The sequence below is a fragment of the Gigantopelta aegis genome, chromosome 3, assembly GCF_016097555.1.
Source record: "Gigantopelta aegis isolate Gae_Host chromosome 3, Gae_host_genome, whole genome shotgun sequence".
NCBI lineage: Eukaryota > Metazoa > Mollusca > Gastropoda > Neomphalida > Peltospiridae > Gigantopelta > Gigantopelta aegis.
Window position 1 is genome coordinate 91,943,488 of NC_054701.1, and position 19,799 is coordinate 91,963,286.

Sequence of the window (19,799 nt, forward strand, 5' to 3'; positions counted from 1 at the left end):
TCACTAGTCTACAGTTATGTGGGGCCACTCTCTTCTAGTTGTCACTAGTCTACAGTTATGTGGGGCCACCCTCTTCTAGTTGTCACTAGTCTATAGGCCACCATCTTTCAACTGTCAATATAGCTGTATGGGACCATCATCTTTTAACTGTTGGTAGTATTCAGTTAAGTGGGGCAAACACTTTTTTTACCATAAAAAATACAACTATTTATAGTGCTAAAAAGTCCATATATACAAGTGTGTGTAAACTTGTGAAGTTAACAAAAAGAAGAGAGCTAAAAATAAGACAAACCCTGAAAGGAATGCACTGATGCACAAAGAACATATATCATTCAGCACTGTATCTACTGCAAGCAGCTGATCAAATGATTGCCAGTTGTTTGATGGTGTCAGTGAATGTACTCTGTGCACAATAACACCATCCTCCATTCAGAGCAGATTCAGTTACGAAGAATGTGTAAAGTAAACATGTTATCCAAACAGTTATTTTATCAACTTATTCCATGCCTTCATGAATGTGCAGGGTGGGCTACAGCAACAAGGGTGAGAGGAAGCGATGATAAGGGGTGGGTGTGTAGTAATTTGTTCATTGACAAGCTGTGGACGTTCAGCGGTTTCATTGACAGTCCGATAGTCACGGTGCGCCGATACACATGATGGCATAAGATGAAAAGCCAACAGAATATTAGATAAGTTACAGGATTAACCTTTCACTGTAACAGAGAAACCACACAGCTGAAAGGCAGATGATTCACATACATCTGTGTGTGTGTGTGTGTGTGTGTATCCAGATGTGAAACTCAAAAACACAGCAATAAAGTTAGAGGTACTCGTAATAATATATATCTGTTCTTTCATGCATGCCGCCATCAACAAATACTATACATGATTCACAAAATTCTAACTGGCCTCTCTAATCAAATCAAAAATATTTGTAGCTACAGAACTCTTTAAGACCAATATTACAGAGTACACTAAATGAAACTGATATCATCAATTTTATTAAAGATAAGATGCAAATAGAAAAATACATACATACAGAATTCGACGACAATTGGGAACCATGGTTAAAAGTTCTAGAAGAGGTCACAATGCAGACACTTAATACTTTTGTTATGTGTATAATTTTAAGTATGATGCCAGTTTGAAGTATATCTATAACTTCATTTTAAGTTTTCTCTTTTCAATCTTCTTTTTATTTCCACTTCTGTCACTGCTCCTTTTTTATATATTAGTATATTGTTTGCTATGTACTTTGTAAGGTAGTGAATTCAGGGCCCCAACCCTTACACTATCATAACATATTTCTGGGGCAATAAACTATTTATTAAAAAAATTATAATAATAAAAAAAAAATATATATATTAACACACAGGCAGGAATCTACAATGTTTTAATGGGGAGAGGTACCTAACAATAAAGTACCACACTACCATACTTTGGATGTATTGATAGACCAAACTCAAAGGCAAAATAAGTTACTCATCTAAAAAAAATGGGAACCCCCATTTAAATCTGTCTAGGTAGGTATTAGGTTTATGGTTATTTTGACATCAAGATAATGTAATATAAGGATACCTGCTGCCATCACAAGCTATTCTGACAGAACTGCAGCAAGAAATCCTTTATCACAGGCGTATAAATATATAAAATCCATCACTGATGCTACAAAGTGGGATCACATGCCCCCACCCCCCACCCCACCCACCCCCTCCCCCTTTCCTATGCCATAGTTTATATGTACTTTTCCATAGACAAAACAGCATATACCATAATGTTAAATATAGCTGTCATGGAGTACTGATTTGATGCATGCAAATCCTGGATCCACCAAGAATGATCTTGAAAACCTACGGTTCTACCACTGAACTACATTCCCAAGGGTTAAATCTCAAAGGAACAACATGACACAACTACACTGCTACTGGCTTTAGGAATTAGAGGTGCTCAGTGCCATTATATACAGATGCCCCTCATAAAACCCTTCTAAAGCTCCACCCTTTATAAAAACCCTATATACAGATGCCCCTCATAAAACCTTATATACAGATGCACCTCATAAAACCCTTCTAAATTTCCGCCCCTCATAAAACCTTATATACAGATACCCCTCATATAACCCTTCTAAACCTCCACCCTTTATAAAAACCCTATATACAGATGCCCCTCATAAAACCCTTCTAAACCTCCACCCTTTATAAAAACCCTATATACAGATTCCCCTCATAAAACCCTTCTAAACCTCCACCCTTTATAAAAACCCTATATATAGATTCCCCTCATAAAACCTTATATACAGATGCCCCTCATAAAACCTTATATACAGATGCACCTCATAAAACCCTTCTAAATTTCCGCCCCTCATAAAACCTTATATACAGATGCCCCTCATATAACCCTTCTAAACCTCCACCCTTTATAAAAACCCTATATACAGATGCCCCTCATAAAACCCTTCTAAACTTCTGCCCTTTATAAAAACCCTATATACAGATGCCCCTCATAAAACCCTTCTAAACCTCCACCCTTTATAAAAACCCTATATACAGATGCCCCTTACAAAACACTAAATGTAAACATCCACCCCCTATAAAACCCTATATACAGATGCCCCTTACAAAACCCTAAATGTAAACATCCACCCCTATAAAACCCTATATACAGATGCCCCTTACAAAACCCTAAAAGTAAACATCCACCCCCTATAAAACCCTATATACAGATGCCCCTTACAAAACCCTAAATGTAAACATCCACCCCCTATAAAACCCTATATACAGATGCCCCTCATAAAACCCTTCTAAACTTCTGCCCTTTATAAAAACCCTATATACAGATGCCCCTCATAAAACCCTTCTAAACCTCCACCCTTTATAAAAACCCTATATACAGATTCCCCTCATAAAACCCTTCTAAACCTCCACCCTTTATAAAAACCCTATATACAGATGCCCCTTACAAAACCCTAAAAGTAAACATCCACCCCCTATAAAACCCTATATACAGATGCCCCTTACAAAACCCTAAATGTAAACATCCACCCCCTATAAAACCCTATATACAGATGCCCCTCATAAAACCCTTCTAAACTTCTGCCCTTTATAAAAACCCTATATACAGATGCCCCTCATAAAACCCTTCTAAACCTCCACCCTTTATAAAAACCCTATATACAGATGCCCCTCATAAAACCCTTCTAAACCTCCACCCTTTATAAAAACCCTATATACAGATGCCCCTCATAAAATCCTTCTAAACCTCCACCCTTTATAAAAACCCTATATACAGATGCCCCTCATAAAACCCTTCTAAACCTCCACCCTTTATAAAAACCCTATATACAGATGCCCCTCATAAAACCCTTCTAAACCTCCACCCTTTATAAAAACCCTATATACAGATGCCCCTTACAAAACCCTAAATGTAAACATCCACCCCCTATAAAACCCTATATACAGATGCCCCTTATAAAACACTTCTAAACAGCCACCTCTTAAAAAACCAGTCTATGCTAATACAAAACTCACGATATTACATTCATAGATTTCATCTGTATGATTACATGCATTTATTTTCATCAAAAGGTTACAGAGTATACAACCAGCGGCAGTTGTACCCATACATTTTCAAAATTGGCTATAAAACGTCATTACTTGTAGGTAAAGATTCACAACTCTGGCAGAATGGCTTACACCTACCCTACAACCCCATCTGTAGCATGACTGGTTTCTGAAATAGCCACCCCACACTCACCCCACTGTGTAGCAGGTTTCTGAAATAGCCACCCCACATTCACCCTACTGTGTAGCATGACAGGTTGCACCTCACATTCACCCCACTGTGTAGCATGACAGGTTGCACCTCACATTCACCCCACTGTGTAGCAGGACAGGTTTCTGAAATAGCCACCTCACATTCACCCCACTGTGTAGCATGACAGGTTTCTGAAATAGCCACCCCACATTCACCCCACTGTAGCATGACAGGTTTCTGAAATAGCCATCCCACATTCACCCCACTGTAGCACGACAGGTTTCTGAAATAGCCACCCCATATTCACCCCACTGTGTAGCAGGACAGGTTTCTGAAATAGCCACCCCACATTCACCCCACTGTAGCACGACAGGTTTCTGAAATAGCCACCCCACATTCACCCCACTGTGTAGCACGACAGGTTTCTGAAATAGCCACCTCATATTCACCCCACTGTAGCACGACAGGTTTCTGAAATAGCCACCTCACATTCACCCCACTGTGTAGATTGACTGGTTTCTGAAATAGCCACCTCACATTCACCCCACTGTGTAGCACGACAGGTTTCTGAAATAGCCATCCCACACTCACCCCACTGTGTAGCATGACTGGTTTCTGAAATAGCCACCTCACATTCACCCCACTGTGTAGCACGACAGGTTTCTGAAATAGCCACCTCACATTCACCCCACTGTGTAGCAGGACAGGTTTCTGAAATAGCCACCTCACATTCACCCCACTGTGTAGCATGACTGGTTTCTGAAATAGCCACCTCACATTCACCCCACTGTGTAGATTGACTGGTTTCTGAAATAGCCACCTCACACTCACCCCACTGTGTAGATTGACTGGTTTCTGAAATAGCCACCTCACATTCACCCCACTGTGTAGCATGACTGGTTTCTGAAATAGCCACCCCACTGTGTAGCATGACTGGTTTCTGAAATAGCCATCCCACATTCACCCCACTGTGTAGCACGACAGGTTTCTGAAATAGCCATCCCATAGCCACCCCACATTCACCCCACTGTGTAGCACGACAGGTTTCTGAAATAGCCACCTCACATTCACCCTACTGTAGCAGGACAGGTTTCTGAAATAGCCACCCCACACTCACCCCACAGTGTAGCAGGACAGGTTTCTGAAATAGCCACCCCACATTCACCCCACTGTGTAGCATGACTGGTTTCTGGAATAGCCATCCCACATTCACACCACTGTGTAGCACGACAGGTTTCTGAAATAGCCATCCCATAGCCACCCCACTGTGTAGCAGGACAGGTTTCTGGAATAGCCATCCCACATTCACACCACTGTGTAGCATGACTGGTTTCTGAAATAGCCACCCCACTGTGTAGCATGACTGGTTTCTGAAATAGCCATCCCACATTCACCCCACTGTGTAGCACGACAGGTTTCTGAAATAGCCATCCCATAGCCACCCCACTGTGTAGCACGACAGGTTTCTGAAATAGCCATCCCACATTCACCCCACTGTGTAACATGCCTGGTTTCTGAAATAGCCATCCCACATTTACCCCACCGTGTAGACTGACAGGCATTCACCCCACTGTGTAGAATGACAAATTTGTGAATCAGTCACCCCACACTTTAGAATGACAGTTTTTAAAATCAAACTTACCTTCTTGACATATGCTGTCCAAACTGTTACTTCTAGATGATGTAAGCCATTCCAAATGCTCGTAATAACAGATAAACCAAGATGAAAAAAAAATCTTTTAAAGAACTTCCAAATATAATATAAGACATGCAACTAATAGATGTTTTGAAGATCTAGGTCACCACTTTTTTTAAAATCCATTTTTATTTTCCACATCGCATTTCTTTTGTCACTTGGAAATTTTTATTTTTTTAAATTTTAAAACCACCCATCCATTTTCATTAAGCCACACATTAATTAATGCATTACCTGTATTACGTTATTAGCCAACATGAAGGTTTTATTATTATTAAGATATATACAGAGCCGGTTTATCTTAGTAGCACTTGTAGCACGTGCTACGGGCCCCATGCTTCAGGGGACCCCGCGGTGAGGTGTACATTTATTTTACTCAGGTCATTTTTTCCTCTCCCCAAGGGGGTTACAAAATATTATATCCTGGGAATGGGGACTCACTGTTATTTGTGTAAGAGGCCCCGCGGATCCTTAAACTGGCTCTGTATATATATCACTAGTTTATGTGTACAAAATGAAAGAAAAAGAATGTTTAATAACACATGTGACACTTATTTCATTTTAATGACAGTTGATCTAGGGTGCGTTATACATCCCAACACCACCACATAGACTACTATAGCGGAGTTCTTATTTTAATTAAATTCACATAAGCTACGTTGTTCATTTGTTGATTACTGGAAACAGAGTACAGTACAGAGGTACTTCTCTTCTAGTTCCCAAACATGAGGTTTGTTTTGGTTGTGGTCTTTATTCCATTAGGGAGCAGTACATAGCCATGTGGTAAAGTACCCTACTGATGCGCAGTCAGTTTTGGATTGATCCCTGTCGGTGGGCCCAGCCAGCATGCCATGGTTTGTATATCAAAAGCTGTGGTATTTGCTGTCTTGTCTGTGGGGTGGTGCATATAAAATATCCCTTGCTACTAATGGAGAAATGTAGCGGGTTTCCTTTCTATGACTACAAGTAAGAATTACCAAATGTTTGACATCCAATAGCTGATGATAAATAAATAAATGTGCTCTAGTGATGTCGTTAAACAAACAAACTTCTTTTATTATTCCATAAGATCTAAAAATTAAAAAGATATATAGCATACCATTTTTAATTATTTTTTTAACAAAGAGAACACTATAGATTTAATTTCCCTAAAGGATAAATTGTAATATGCATTTGTATTATTGTTGGTTAGTTACTGCCAACTGATGACGTGATGGTCAATCACAAATGTTTGTCTAATTCACAACACTATAGATTATACAACAAGATATCTCCTGTATGTATTATTGTTGGTTAGTTACTGCCAACTGATGACGTGATGGTCAATCACAAATGTTTGTCTAATTCACAACACTATAGATTATACAACAAGATATCTCCTGTATGTATTATTGTTGGTTAGTTACTGCCAACTGATGACGTGATGGTCAATCACAAATGTTTGTCTAATTCACAACACTATAGATTATACAACAAGATATCTCCTGTATGTATTTTCCTACAGATGACACAGCACATGCCAAGGACTCTGATAAATACCTCGACCCAGCCAGTGCACCACAACTGGTATACAAAAGGCTGTGGTATGTGCTATCCTGTCTATGGGATGGTGCATATAAAAGATCCCTTGCTGCTAATCGAAAAGAGTAGCCCCAGTGATGTCATTAAAAATAAAAATAGCAGGTGAAAATCAAATTATAGGTGGCCATTAATCAACAAAAAGTCGACGAGCATTGTTTATTGGAAGTTCAATTAATGACATCCCTGAGCCCATGAAGTGGCGACAGGGAGTTTCCTCCCTCAATATGTGTGTGGTCCTTAACCATATGTCTGACGCCATATAACTGTAAATAAAATGTGTTGAGTGCACCATTAAATAAAAGATTTCCTTCCTGATATATACCAGTTGTAAAGCATTGGTTGGCATAGGAAATAACTGATGCATAACAACATGTAAACCTGGTACCACACAAATAAAAATGTGATCAGACAATTTAATCCTGCTCCATATATTTGATAAATAAATCTGTATGATAACATATACTTAAATAAGTTGTCTTTTCACAGGATCACAGCAGGCTAAAACCTGCCATGTTGAATGTTTTATTGTACACAATTTAGCAAAACATCTATTATACACAGAAAGCAAAACACAGATTTATATGTGTGGGAAGAAATTAAACATGAACACAAACAGATCCATTACAACTTCAAACGGAATACAACTCAATTGAGACTGTAAAACACATCCGCTAAAAAAAAAGCAGCAACAACACTTAAAGACACATTGAAAGCATCAGAGCAGAACAATATCAAATTGTCTATGAAGATAAAACTATACAAGTGTTGGCAAAGAAAATTAAATATTTACAACATTCAACTGAGCGGGACTATTTGGGCACCTGGTAAATGGAATGGGCCAGTCAAGTGTGTGGGTATGGCTTTGACAAGCAGTGGCCCATACCGAGAGGAGAGTCAATGGCGGACCATTAGAGTGAGAGTCTAACAAGAGTGCTGGCATCACCAACTCAATGCCTGTACGCAGCATTAACTACCACTTTATAGAGAGGGCCCATCAAAAAGAACACGGTAAATGACGATCAAAAGAATCAAGTCAGAATGGAGATGAGAACGCTGATAAAGTCGGTACAAAATGGAGAGATAATTTACAAATACTTACGAGTTCAAAGAGAAATAATCTGTCTACACTTCACACATGGGGAACGAGGACGGTGGTTGGAGCTACACACAGAGCTTAGTGAAACGATGATACCACGATACTGCTATCCTGATCACCAATCAAAGGTTTCTCTTACACACATGCATATTCATACACACGCATAGCATATTCACACAGGAATATAAGAAGTTATTTCAAGGTTGGAATACAGCCGTTTTTGGTGTATTAAATTGGTCTTAATAAGGGGTTTGTTTAATCAATTTTCCAGTAATAGAGAAGGAAAAGCAATATCTTTGGTCTCATAATATAGATGCATCTCTCAATCCACCCCCCATATACCTGGGTATGGACCTGGTAAACATACACACCAGGATTCCCTTTTACAAACTATCTTAGCACTGAAATCATCGTAAGTGCTGAACTTCCTTATACACTTAATTAAAGAAGGTGATTTTAGTGCTACGATCCAATCATAAAATGGGGTCCAGGGCCTAATTCACAGTGCTCCCATTGGTTTTCATAAGCAACATCACATCATTTAAAGTTGAAAGTATTTTTGTGTTGGACCCTGAGATCGCAAAGTTAGTTTTGTTTAACAACACCACTGGAGCACATTGATTAATTAATCATCAGCTAATGGATGTCAAACATTTGGTAATTCTGACTCGAAGTCATCAGAGGAAACCCACATTTTTTTTAATGCAGCAAGGGATCTTTTATAAGCACATTCCCACAGACAGGAAAACACATACAACGGCCTTTGTCCAGTTGTGGTACACTGGTTCTGAGATCGTAAAGATGCAAGAGTTTAGAGAATTAGGCCCCAGGCTAACAAGATGAGATACATGCATGGAGAGTCTTTGATACACTGTTCTTCATAAATCACAAATTAATGCTGAAACACTTGCAATGTTCAGGTAAAAAAAAAGTAAAATCCCCGGGTAATGAAGTCTGAACAACATATGGCCTGATGACATCAACGACACATGGCCTGATGACATCAACGACACATGGCCTGATGACATCAACGACACATGGCCTGATGACATCAACGACACATGGCCTGATGACATCAACGACACATGGCCTGATGACATCAACAACATATGGCCTGATGACATCAACAGGCATTAAAGGTGCAGACCCTAGTTTCAACTCGTAAACATGGACACTAAGTTTAGTTAATCTACAAAGCTGCAAGACACTTGAATAAAGTTACAACAGAGTGAAACAAGAGTCTGTGGCGTTAAAACTGGAAAATATCCTTAAAAAATAGACTAGAACTTGAATCAATAACCGCTATTTCTCAGACGCATGTGTATTTTTAAAAATATGAAAAATGCACTTTGTGATATTTGAAACAACAGGATGACCAGAAACACTTCGGTTCTTCGGAAATAGATAATCTAAACAATAAAATATAAGTAATGTTTGATTTTAGTGATCATAAACGGCTCTAATAGTGAAAAATATGCTGTAGTGTTTAAAAACTAGTGTATGTCTCTTTAATACACAGCAGGATTAAACACAGTTAGTTTGTTTGTTTGTTTAACGACACCACTAGAGCACACTGATTTATTAATCATCGACTATTGGATGTCAAACATTTGGTAATTTTGACATATACAAATGTAGTCTTAGAGACGAAACCCGCTTTTCCCCCATTAGTAGCAAGGGATCTTTTATATGCACCATCCCACAAGCAGGATAGCACATACCACGACCTTTGATATACCAGTCGTGGTGCACTGGCTGTGATGAGAAATAGTCCAATGGACCCACTGACGGGGATTGATCCTAAATGACTGCACATCAGGCATGCGCTTTACCACTGATTCCTAAACACAGATACTACAAAAATATAATTCTTGCAAGATTGTAATTACATGTGCACTATATAGTTGTTCATACAGGTCTGTGCCTATTTACAAATGATATTTCTTGTGATTAAAAGTAATTAATTTTTTAAGTTAAAAAATTATGTAAATGAATAATGTCTTATATACATAATTAATTTACACCTAAATTAAATTCTTAATACTTGTTCAAGTCTTTGTAATGCACATGATAAAAAGAAATATGGGATCACATCAACAGTAAGTTGGCAAACTTGTGCCCAATCCTTTCGTTATTTATAAAATAAAACATGTTTTTAATCAACCAACACTAACAACAAAACTCTCATCAGAAAATGTCAGAAAGTCATGGAGAACAAGACGTAGCCCAGTGGTAAAGCGCTCGCTTGATGCACTTTTGGTTTGGGATCGATCCCAGTCAGTGTATCCACTGGGCTGTTTCTCGCACCAGCCAGTGCACTATGACTGGTATGTCGATGGGATGGTGCATATAAAAGATCCCTTGCTACTAATGGAAAAATGTAGGAGGTTTCCTCTCTAAGACTATAAGTCAAAATTACCAAATGTTTAACACCCAATAATCGATGATTAATAAATCAATGTGCTCCAGTGGTGTCGTTAAACAAAACAAACTTTAACCGTATTATTGACATTCAGTCCCACATCACATCTTTTATTTTATATAGACATTATGATGCTAATATTAGTGATTGAAATTTGGCCAACAATAACACGTTCCCGTATTTGTTTATAGTCCAGAATATTCAATATTTAACTTAAAATAGTTAATTTACCTTCATCTTAAAACCTACATTTTAACACTTTTAGGGTGGTGATAATACCAAAACTCACTAGAAAGTACTAACACTATTTAAATTATTTTCCGTGATCTTTTACAAGCATGAACATGTGTATTTGAAAATTCCACTGAACGTTACATAATAATAGTATGTAATACTTTTCACACACATAATATACAATGCTGTACTTGTTTACATGGACATGTCCTCGATGTATCAGGCTTACCTACAGGTATGTGGCAACAAGTTTTAATTGGCCAATACCTGTTCCACATGCTCCTAAAGAGAGTGGCGACATCTAAAGCGTAAAGCCGCTAATCAAGTCCGAGATGAACGTAGCTCACACTCATTCCCTGATCTGAGCTGCCAGTCTTTTCATTCTCTACCTGCCCCCGGGGGCCGCCCTCAATGGCTGCCTGGCCAGGTAAATTCCATGTCGGCTGATGGCAACAGTAATCAAAGGTAGGTTCAGAAAGCTTACCTGGTGGGTCCATATCCTTTAATACTCACTAATAATAAACACCTGCTCCTGTCAAGCAATGCTTTGAACCTCTCTACAGAATGGTGATTCGCCAGATGTGTAAGGGAATAACTGTGATGTTAAAAGCATGATTACAATGCCATTCATCATGTGTTTTGTAGCCTTGTGTGCACAGACAAACATGTGTATCTGTTTCTTCAGGTTCTACATCTTGCTGTTGAATATGAACATGCTGATACACATTCTGTCCAGATGGCCTACAGCAGTGTAAAACACAGAATAAACATCAAAACATTACTTGCAGAGTACCACATTTTGGACCAAATTGTTTGCCTCCTACATACATTTCTGCAGATATTTTAAGAACAGAAAGAGTTCCTTTGATATCTGACTAGTCCTACAATCACAATTAAAAGCATCATAGACTTTCTGAATATTTTACAATAAATATGAAATAAACGTCTTCCTCCAAAATACAAACTTGCTAAAGTGGCCACCTGTATTGAGCAGCCATCTGTGTTAAGCAGACACCTGTTAACAGACTACCAGAAATATGATAGACCCTTAATTGTACTGATGCACTTTGGGTATGTTTATTGTCTGTCAAGAACACTGAATGTGTGCACATAACCATGCGTAACTAAAATTAATGCTGTTACTTTTACTAAGCACTCACTGTGTTAATTGTGAACACACACACACACGTGCGCACACACACACACACACACAAAAAACACACTTATTTACACACATACACACACTTATTTACACAGACACAAACACACACACACAGACACACTTATTTACATACACAATTTACACACACACACATGCATCTGTATCCACTGAATACATGGTGAAAACAAAGCTACGTGTAAGAGCTTGAATGCTGATGTGATTGGGTCTAAGATCATAATTTACCTAATGAAAATGAAATGTTAATTACATACATGTACAACTAATGTTGAACATACATGTACTTCACACATAAGCACTTTGTAAAGTACATTACATGTATAACTAATGTTGAACATATTTCACACTGTTAAATACTTTGTATTACAGGTACAACTTATGAGGAATATACATACATGTGCTGTTACAATGTTAAATAATTTGTATTACATAGATATACAAAAAAAAATAAAAAATTCACACATAAATATATTTAAATATATTGTATTACAAATACAATATGTTGAACAAATTTTAAACAGCTAAATACTTGGTATTTTTTTATGTTTTTTTATTGTCCCAGAACACATCTGTAATGTGAGGGTTGGGGCCCCGAATTCATTATGTACAGAAACATAGTGGTACACAGTGCACACACACACACACACACACCCACTCACTCACACACTCACTCACTCACTCACTCACACACTCACTCACTCACTCACTCACACACTCACTCACTCACTCACACTCTCACACTCACCAGCAACACACCTACACACACAAACTCTCACACACACACACACACACACACACACACACCAGCAACACACCTACACACACACAGACTCACTCACACTCACACACACCAGCAACACACCTACACTCACACACACACCAGCAACACACCTACACTCACAGACACACACACACTCACTCACACTCACACACACACACCAGCAACACACCTACACTGACACACACACTCACACACACACACACACACACATACTCACTCACACACACTCACTCACACACCAGCAACACACCTACACAAACACACTCACACACACACACACACTCACTCACACAGACTCACACACACACACAGACACACAGACTCACTCACACACATAGACTCACTCACACACACACACAGACTCACACACACACACACAGACTCACTCACACTCACAATCAGTAGAAAGAAAAATAAATAGATTTAAAAAAAAAAAAAAAGTACATACACACACACTCACAGGTACCTTCAGTGGGGAAATAAACCAAGTAAAACTAGTTAGTAAAAAGTGAAGGGGGAAAATGGTAGGAACTAGAAAGACATGAGAAAATAGAAGAAAAAAGAATAACAGAGAAAAGTTTTCCGCACTAGAAACATCCATTTTAAAAAAAAAAAATTAAAAGGCTAGCCACGGTCCCCAGCTGTCATCAAATTCTTTAAAAAGACAGTTTTTATAGAAAATGTATTTTTCAATATGCAATTTGTCATTTAATATATTTTTAAGGGCTTCAATACTTAATTTGGTATTTTTAATTTTCATTCTATATATATAGTATTTTACATTAATAATTAGCCAGTTAAAAAATATATTAAATACTTGGTATTTATATATGTTATTTATTATACTTGTATGATGTTATGTTATGCCAACATACAACTGGGAACAAAAATCAAGTAGCATTACAGGTTATGAAACGCGTATCTGTATCTGTGAGGTACATGATGTAGGTCATGGGACAGGTGAAATACTACAGATACCTATCTAACAACACACAAAGACCTGTCAGTGTCTCAACACTGCCTTTGTGTCGGCCCTTTCATCATCACCTTATGACCCAACACTGATGAACAGCGTTGTACACACACATATTCATATAGGTACAGGTAATGTATGTGTCTTATGTACAGTGTTGTACACACATTCATGTAGGTACAGGTAATATATGTGTCTTATGTACAGTGTTGTACACACATTCATGTAGGTACAGGTAATGTATGTGTCTTATGTACAGTGTTGTACACACACGCGTTTATACAGGTACAGGTAATGTATGTGTCTTATGTAGTGTTGTACACACATGTTTATATAGGTACAGGTAATGTATGTGTCTTATGTACAGTGTTGTACACACACATGTTCATGTAAGTAGAGGTAATGTATGTGTCTTATGTACAGTGTTGTACACACACATGTTCATATAGGTAGAGGTAATGTATGTGTCTTATGTACAGTGTTGTACACACACATGTTCATATAGGTAGAGGTAATGTATGTGTCTTATGTACAGTGTTGTACACACACATGTTCATATAGGTAGAGGTAATGTATGTGTCTTATGTAGTGTTGTACACACATGTTTATATAGGTACAGGTAATGTATGTGTCTTATGTACAGTGTTGTACACACACATGTTCATGTAAGTAGAGGTAATGTACGTGTCTTATGTACAGTGTTGTACACACATGTTCATATAGGTACAGGTAATGTATGTGTCTTATGTACAGTATTGTACACACGTTCATGTAGGTACAGGTAATGTATGTGTCTTATGTACAGTGTAGTACACACACATGTTCATATAGGTACAGGTAATGTATGTGTCTTATGTACAGTGTTGTACATACACACATTCATATAGGTACAGGTAATGTATGTGTCTTATGTACAGTGTTGTACACACATGTTCATATAGGTACAGGTAATGTATGTGTCTTATGTACAGTGTTGTACACACATTCAGTGTTGTACACACACGCGTTTATATAGGTACAGGTAATGTATGTGTCTTATGTAGTGTTGTACACACATGTTCATATAGGTAGAGGTAATGTATGTGTCTTATGTACAGTATTGTACACACACATGTTCATATAGGTACAGGTAATGTATGTGTCTTATGTACAGTGTTGTACATACACACATTCATATAGGTACAGGTAATGTATGTGTCTTATGTACAGTGTTGTACACACATGTTCATATAGGTACAGGTAATGTATGTGTCTTATGTACAGTGTTGTACACACATTCAGTGTTGTACACACACGCGTTTATATAGGTACAGGTAATGTATGTGTCTTATGTAGTGTTGTACACACATGTTCATATAGGTACAGGTAATGTATGTGTCTTATGTACAGTATTGTACACACGTTCATGTAGGTACAGGTAATGTATGTGTCTTATGTACAGTGTAGTACACACACATGTTCATATAGGTACAGGTAATGTATGTGTCTTATGTACAGTGTTGTACATACACACATTCATATAGGTACAGGTAATGTATGTGTCTGATGTACAGTGTTGTACACACACATGTTCATGTAGGTACAGGCAATGTATGTGTCTTATGTACAGTGTTGTACACACGTTCATATAGGTAGAGGTAATGTATGTGTCTTATGCACAGTGTTGTACACGCGTTCATGTAGGTACAGGTAATGTATGTGTCTTATGTACAGTGTTGTACACACACACATTCATATAGGTACAGGTAATGTATGTGTCTTATGTACAGTGTTGTACACACATGTTCATGTAGGTACAGGTAATGTATGTGTCTTATGTACAGTGTTGTACACACACACATTCATATAGGTACAGGTAATGTATGTGTCTTATGTACAGTGTTGTACACACATGTTCATGTAGGTACAGGTAATGTATGTGTCTTATGTACAGTGCTGTACACATGTTCATATAGGTAGAGGTACTGTATGTGTCGTACGTACAGTGTTGTACATATGTTCATATATGAACAAGTAATGTATATGTCGTATGTACAGTGTTATACACGTTCATGTGGGTACAGGTAATGCATGTGTCCAATGACTGTACAGAAAATTTGTTTTGTTTAACAAGACCACTAGAGCAAATTGATTTATTAATTATCAGCTATTGGATGTCAAACATTTGGTAATTTTGACATGTAGTCTTTGAGAGAAAACCTGCTACATTTTGCCATTGGAAGCAAGGGATCTTTTATATGCAGAACAGCACATACTATGACCTTTGATATAATCTGCCACAATCGATTTTCACAGTAAATCTTTAATACATACATGTAATTGTTCCTACTTTATGAATGATGAAACTGATGTAAATATGCTAGGATTTGGATTTGATTTTATGTGTACATGTAAAAGCCAACTAAAGGAGGAAGGAAATGTTTTACTGAACGACGCATTCAACAAATGTTATTTATGGTTATATTATTGCCTTTTACATATGGTTAAGGACCACACAGATATTGAGAGAGGAAACCCGCTGTCGCCACTTCATGGGCTACTCTTTTTCAATTAGCAGCAAGGGATCTTTTATATGCACCATCCCACAGACAAGACAGCAAATACCACGACCTTTGATACACCAGTCGTGGCGCACTGGTTGGACCTACTGAAGGAAATGAATATGATTGAATGGATATGTAAATTTAGCAGTTTGTACGGTCTTTCCCAGTAAACAAAACAATAAAAAGATTTTTTTTAAATCATTTAACGACACATTCATTCATTCAACTTCTTTTTGTGCTTATATCCAATTAAGGTTCAAGCATGCTGCCCATGGCAAACTCAGCTATCTGGGCTGTCTGTTGAGGACAGTGAGTTAGTTGTTAAATAGTTTGTGAGAAAGAAGAGGGGTGTATTGGTCTTACACCTAACCATTGAGTCATTAAAACTCGCTTTGGGTGGGAGCCGTTACCGGGCTGTGAACCCAGTACATACCAGCCTTATGTCCGATGGCTCAACCACAACACCACCAAGGCTGGTTAAATTAACAATACACTCAACATATTTTTATTTATGGTTATATTGCATCACTGACATATATGGTTTAGGACCTGAGATTATTAGAGAAGAAACCCACTGCTGTCCCTCCACGATCTCCTCTTTTTGATTAGCAGCAAGGGATCTTTGATATGCACCATCCAACAGACAGGATAGTGCTTACCACCATCTTTGTTACACCATTTGTTTAGTAGTAGTAGTCATAGAGTACTGGACAGAACATAAAATGTCCCAATGGGATCAGTGACAGGGATCAATCCTAGACCAGTCATGTATCAGGCTCATGATAATACGGTCAGAGTTCTAATAATCTAAGTATTTCTTCTTAAAGGTGCTATGTCAAAGTTTCAATAATGGTGGTCCTCTCCAATAACATTTATTAACTTTTGCTTTGAAACAACGTTTATACCTTCAGCTATATGCCTATAAAACTAAATGATTCCATTTACTAGTTTAAAAAAAAAACTATTTTAGGGTAGAATCTTGTGAGTGTGTCACATGCATTAAGTAGTGACATCACTGATTTGTGTGTACACATTCAACACACTAAGTTTACCCAGCATTTTTTGTGGTCAACTGATAAAAGAATTAAAGTTGGTGGCCATGCTATATTTAGCCACAAATTATTCGGGAAACCCCTCGTCGTCCAGTGCAAAGACTTTTTAAAATTATTATTATAGAGTTAATTATGGATAATGGAAAGATTATACATGGGATCGATTAATTTGTAGTTATTTATAACAAATAAATGTGAAAATAACGAAATAGGTTAGTTTCAACTTTGACATAACACCTTTAAGTTTATATAATTTTAACCAACTGTATACTATAACTGAAAGTTGATTGGTTGGTGTAAACCAATTATAACTGATGATAAGTGATGAAATTTCAAGATTCCAAACACTAATTACATACACCTTTCATATATAGATACCTGAGTTGCATGTACATGTAAGCTGTGATTAGCAGTTAAAGCTCACTCTGAGCAGGAACCATTACAGGGGTGCGAACACACAAAGTACCAAACATTACCTTAAAGTTGACGACTTAGCCTTTACACCATCGAGCTAGTTTCACACTTCACTAGCCATAGGCATTGTTCACATCCAATTACATCCGATTCTATGGCTTGCTTTTAAGTAATTCATTTATTGTTCACTCTGGGAAGTTGTCGCTATAGATTTTCCCATTTTTGTTTTTAAAATCATCTTGTAAATCAAATTTATTGGCTTTAAATGTTTTAATAGCATGTATTTAAAGATATAAATCTAAAATTACATTATAAACAGAAATTAATACTTATTTATTTGTGGAAGACACAAATTCAACATTGATAAATGATAGTTCAAATCATTAATAGTACTAATAAATAGTCTTGCAAATACACATTCTTGAAGAGAACACAACATCAAAGCTTTTGATTTATCAACCATGATATACTAGTTTTATTTATTCACTTCTTTTTAAACTAATGGCTCACACAGATGAAAGCCCACTGTTTCAATACAACATCAAGGTCTACAGACCACAGCTTTTCATATACTGTCATGATCACGATCCTGGTGCACTAGTTGGGGGTTAACTGTAATTTACCTGTGGGGGATCGAACTTGTGATCTCTTGCACCTGGTGCTAATAATCTGTTATTATTAGTTCCCTAAATCCTACTCAAATAATCCTAATTAGCTAAATCTCATGTGTGGTAATCCTAAACTGTCAACTTTGTAAAACTTCACACAACGGACATGAAGTGCAACTTGTGAGGTACCGGATAAAACATATATTTAATATATAATGTTTATTTACTGTGTGTTATTGTTGAAGATATTCACCACGTTTCACGGCCAGTGTTATTGTTTACATACACCGGGGGATTCTGTCGAGGCGTTCACACGGGCCGCAAACGTTGACCGAATTCTCCCGACCATTCGTCGACTTAAAAAAAACTTTTGCTTCTCTTGTTTTAATGAGAAAAAAAATGTTAAAATTACATCACCACACAAAAAATAAACCCCAATCCAAGCTGACCGGTGCACGGAGATATTGCATTGTTAACTTACCTGAATTATTCGACCTTCTGCACTGATGGTGGTGCCCGCAGTGGAGAATTCGCCCGTTAACTTGTAAGTGTGGGTAGTGTATTCGCCATTCTCGCCAGACTCATACAGCACTATCTCGAGTATCCCAAACTCCTGCTTTGCCATGACCGACGATAACAGAACAGTACATAGTATCGCCACTCCACTTCTCATTTTGCTACATGTTCCTCGCGCCTTCGAGGCCACATATTCCCCTTACTGTTATGCACGGGACTTTTCACAACATACCAACTCCCTCGCATGCATATCTACTCTAGATCATTGTCAGAATGGCGGCGTGCATCAAAGGACTAAAGTGTTTGTCACGTGACCCGAAGGGTTTCCCCGCCTACAGAGCACGTTGTTTTGTAGTTTTTGTGAACCCATTCAGACCCGAGAGAGAGACTTCTACGACTGTTACAGTGTTACTTTCTCTAAACACTGATTCTCGCTGTTATGAATGAGAGAGAAAAAAGTCCTCTTGTTGACTACATGGTCTACAGTAGCATTATGACCCACTTGTAAAATAAAGATGATAGATAAATATTGACACACCTGGTGATTTTCTGCCAGCGCGTATATACCACTCAAAGATTTGCGTAAAGTGACGTACCGACAAAACGGGACATTGTATACACATAAACATGCTTTGTTTCGGTACTTTTCAAATATTTCTTGACTATATATATATATATATTTTTAAATGTGCAGTTTAAAAGTAAAACACTGTCAAGAAATATTTTAGGGATGGGACCATGGGCAATACGGCAGATGGTCTAACAACCTAAAAAGAGCACTTTAATGTAACAATAATAATAATAATAATAATTATATAATATTATTATTATTATTATTATTACAATCAACATTTTAAAAACAGGCCGTATGAATCGGTGGGGGGGGGGAGGGTCAAAGTTGAGGACGAACATGTGCGTGTTTTCTTTTCTTTTTTTGTCCTACTCCATAA

At 37.6% G+C, this 19,799-nt stretch overlaps 1 protein-coding gene across 1 annotated transcript in view; it reads right to left on the reverse strand.

Annotated features, from left to right (window-relative positions):
• Nucleotides 1-19,254, reverse strand: part of LOC121369343 (E3 ubiquitin-protein ligase ZNRF3-like) — a 66,420-nt gene extending 47,166 nt beyond the window's left edge. Inside the window, exon 1 of the mRNA XM_041494342.1 lies at nt 18,815-19,254. Coding sequence (XP_041350276.1) covers nt 18,815-19,006 — 192 coding nt within the window. The 5' untranslated portion in view covers nt 19,007-19,254. The remainder of the gene's footprint in view (nt 1-18,814) is intronic.
• Between the last annotated feature and the right edge of the window lie 545 nt (nt 19,255-19,799).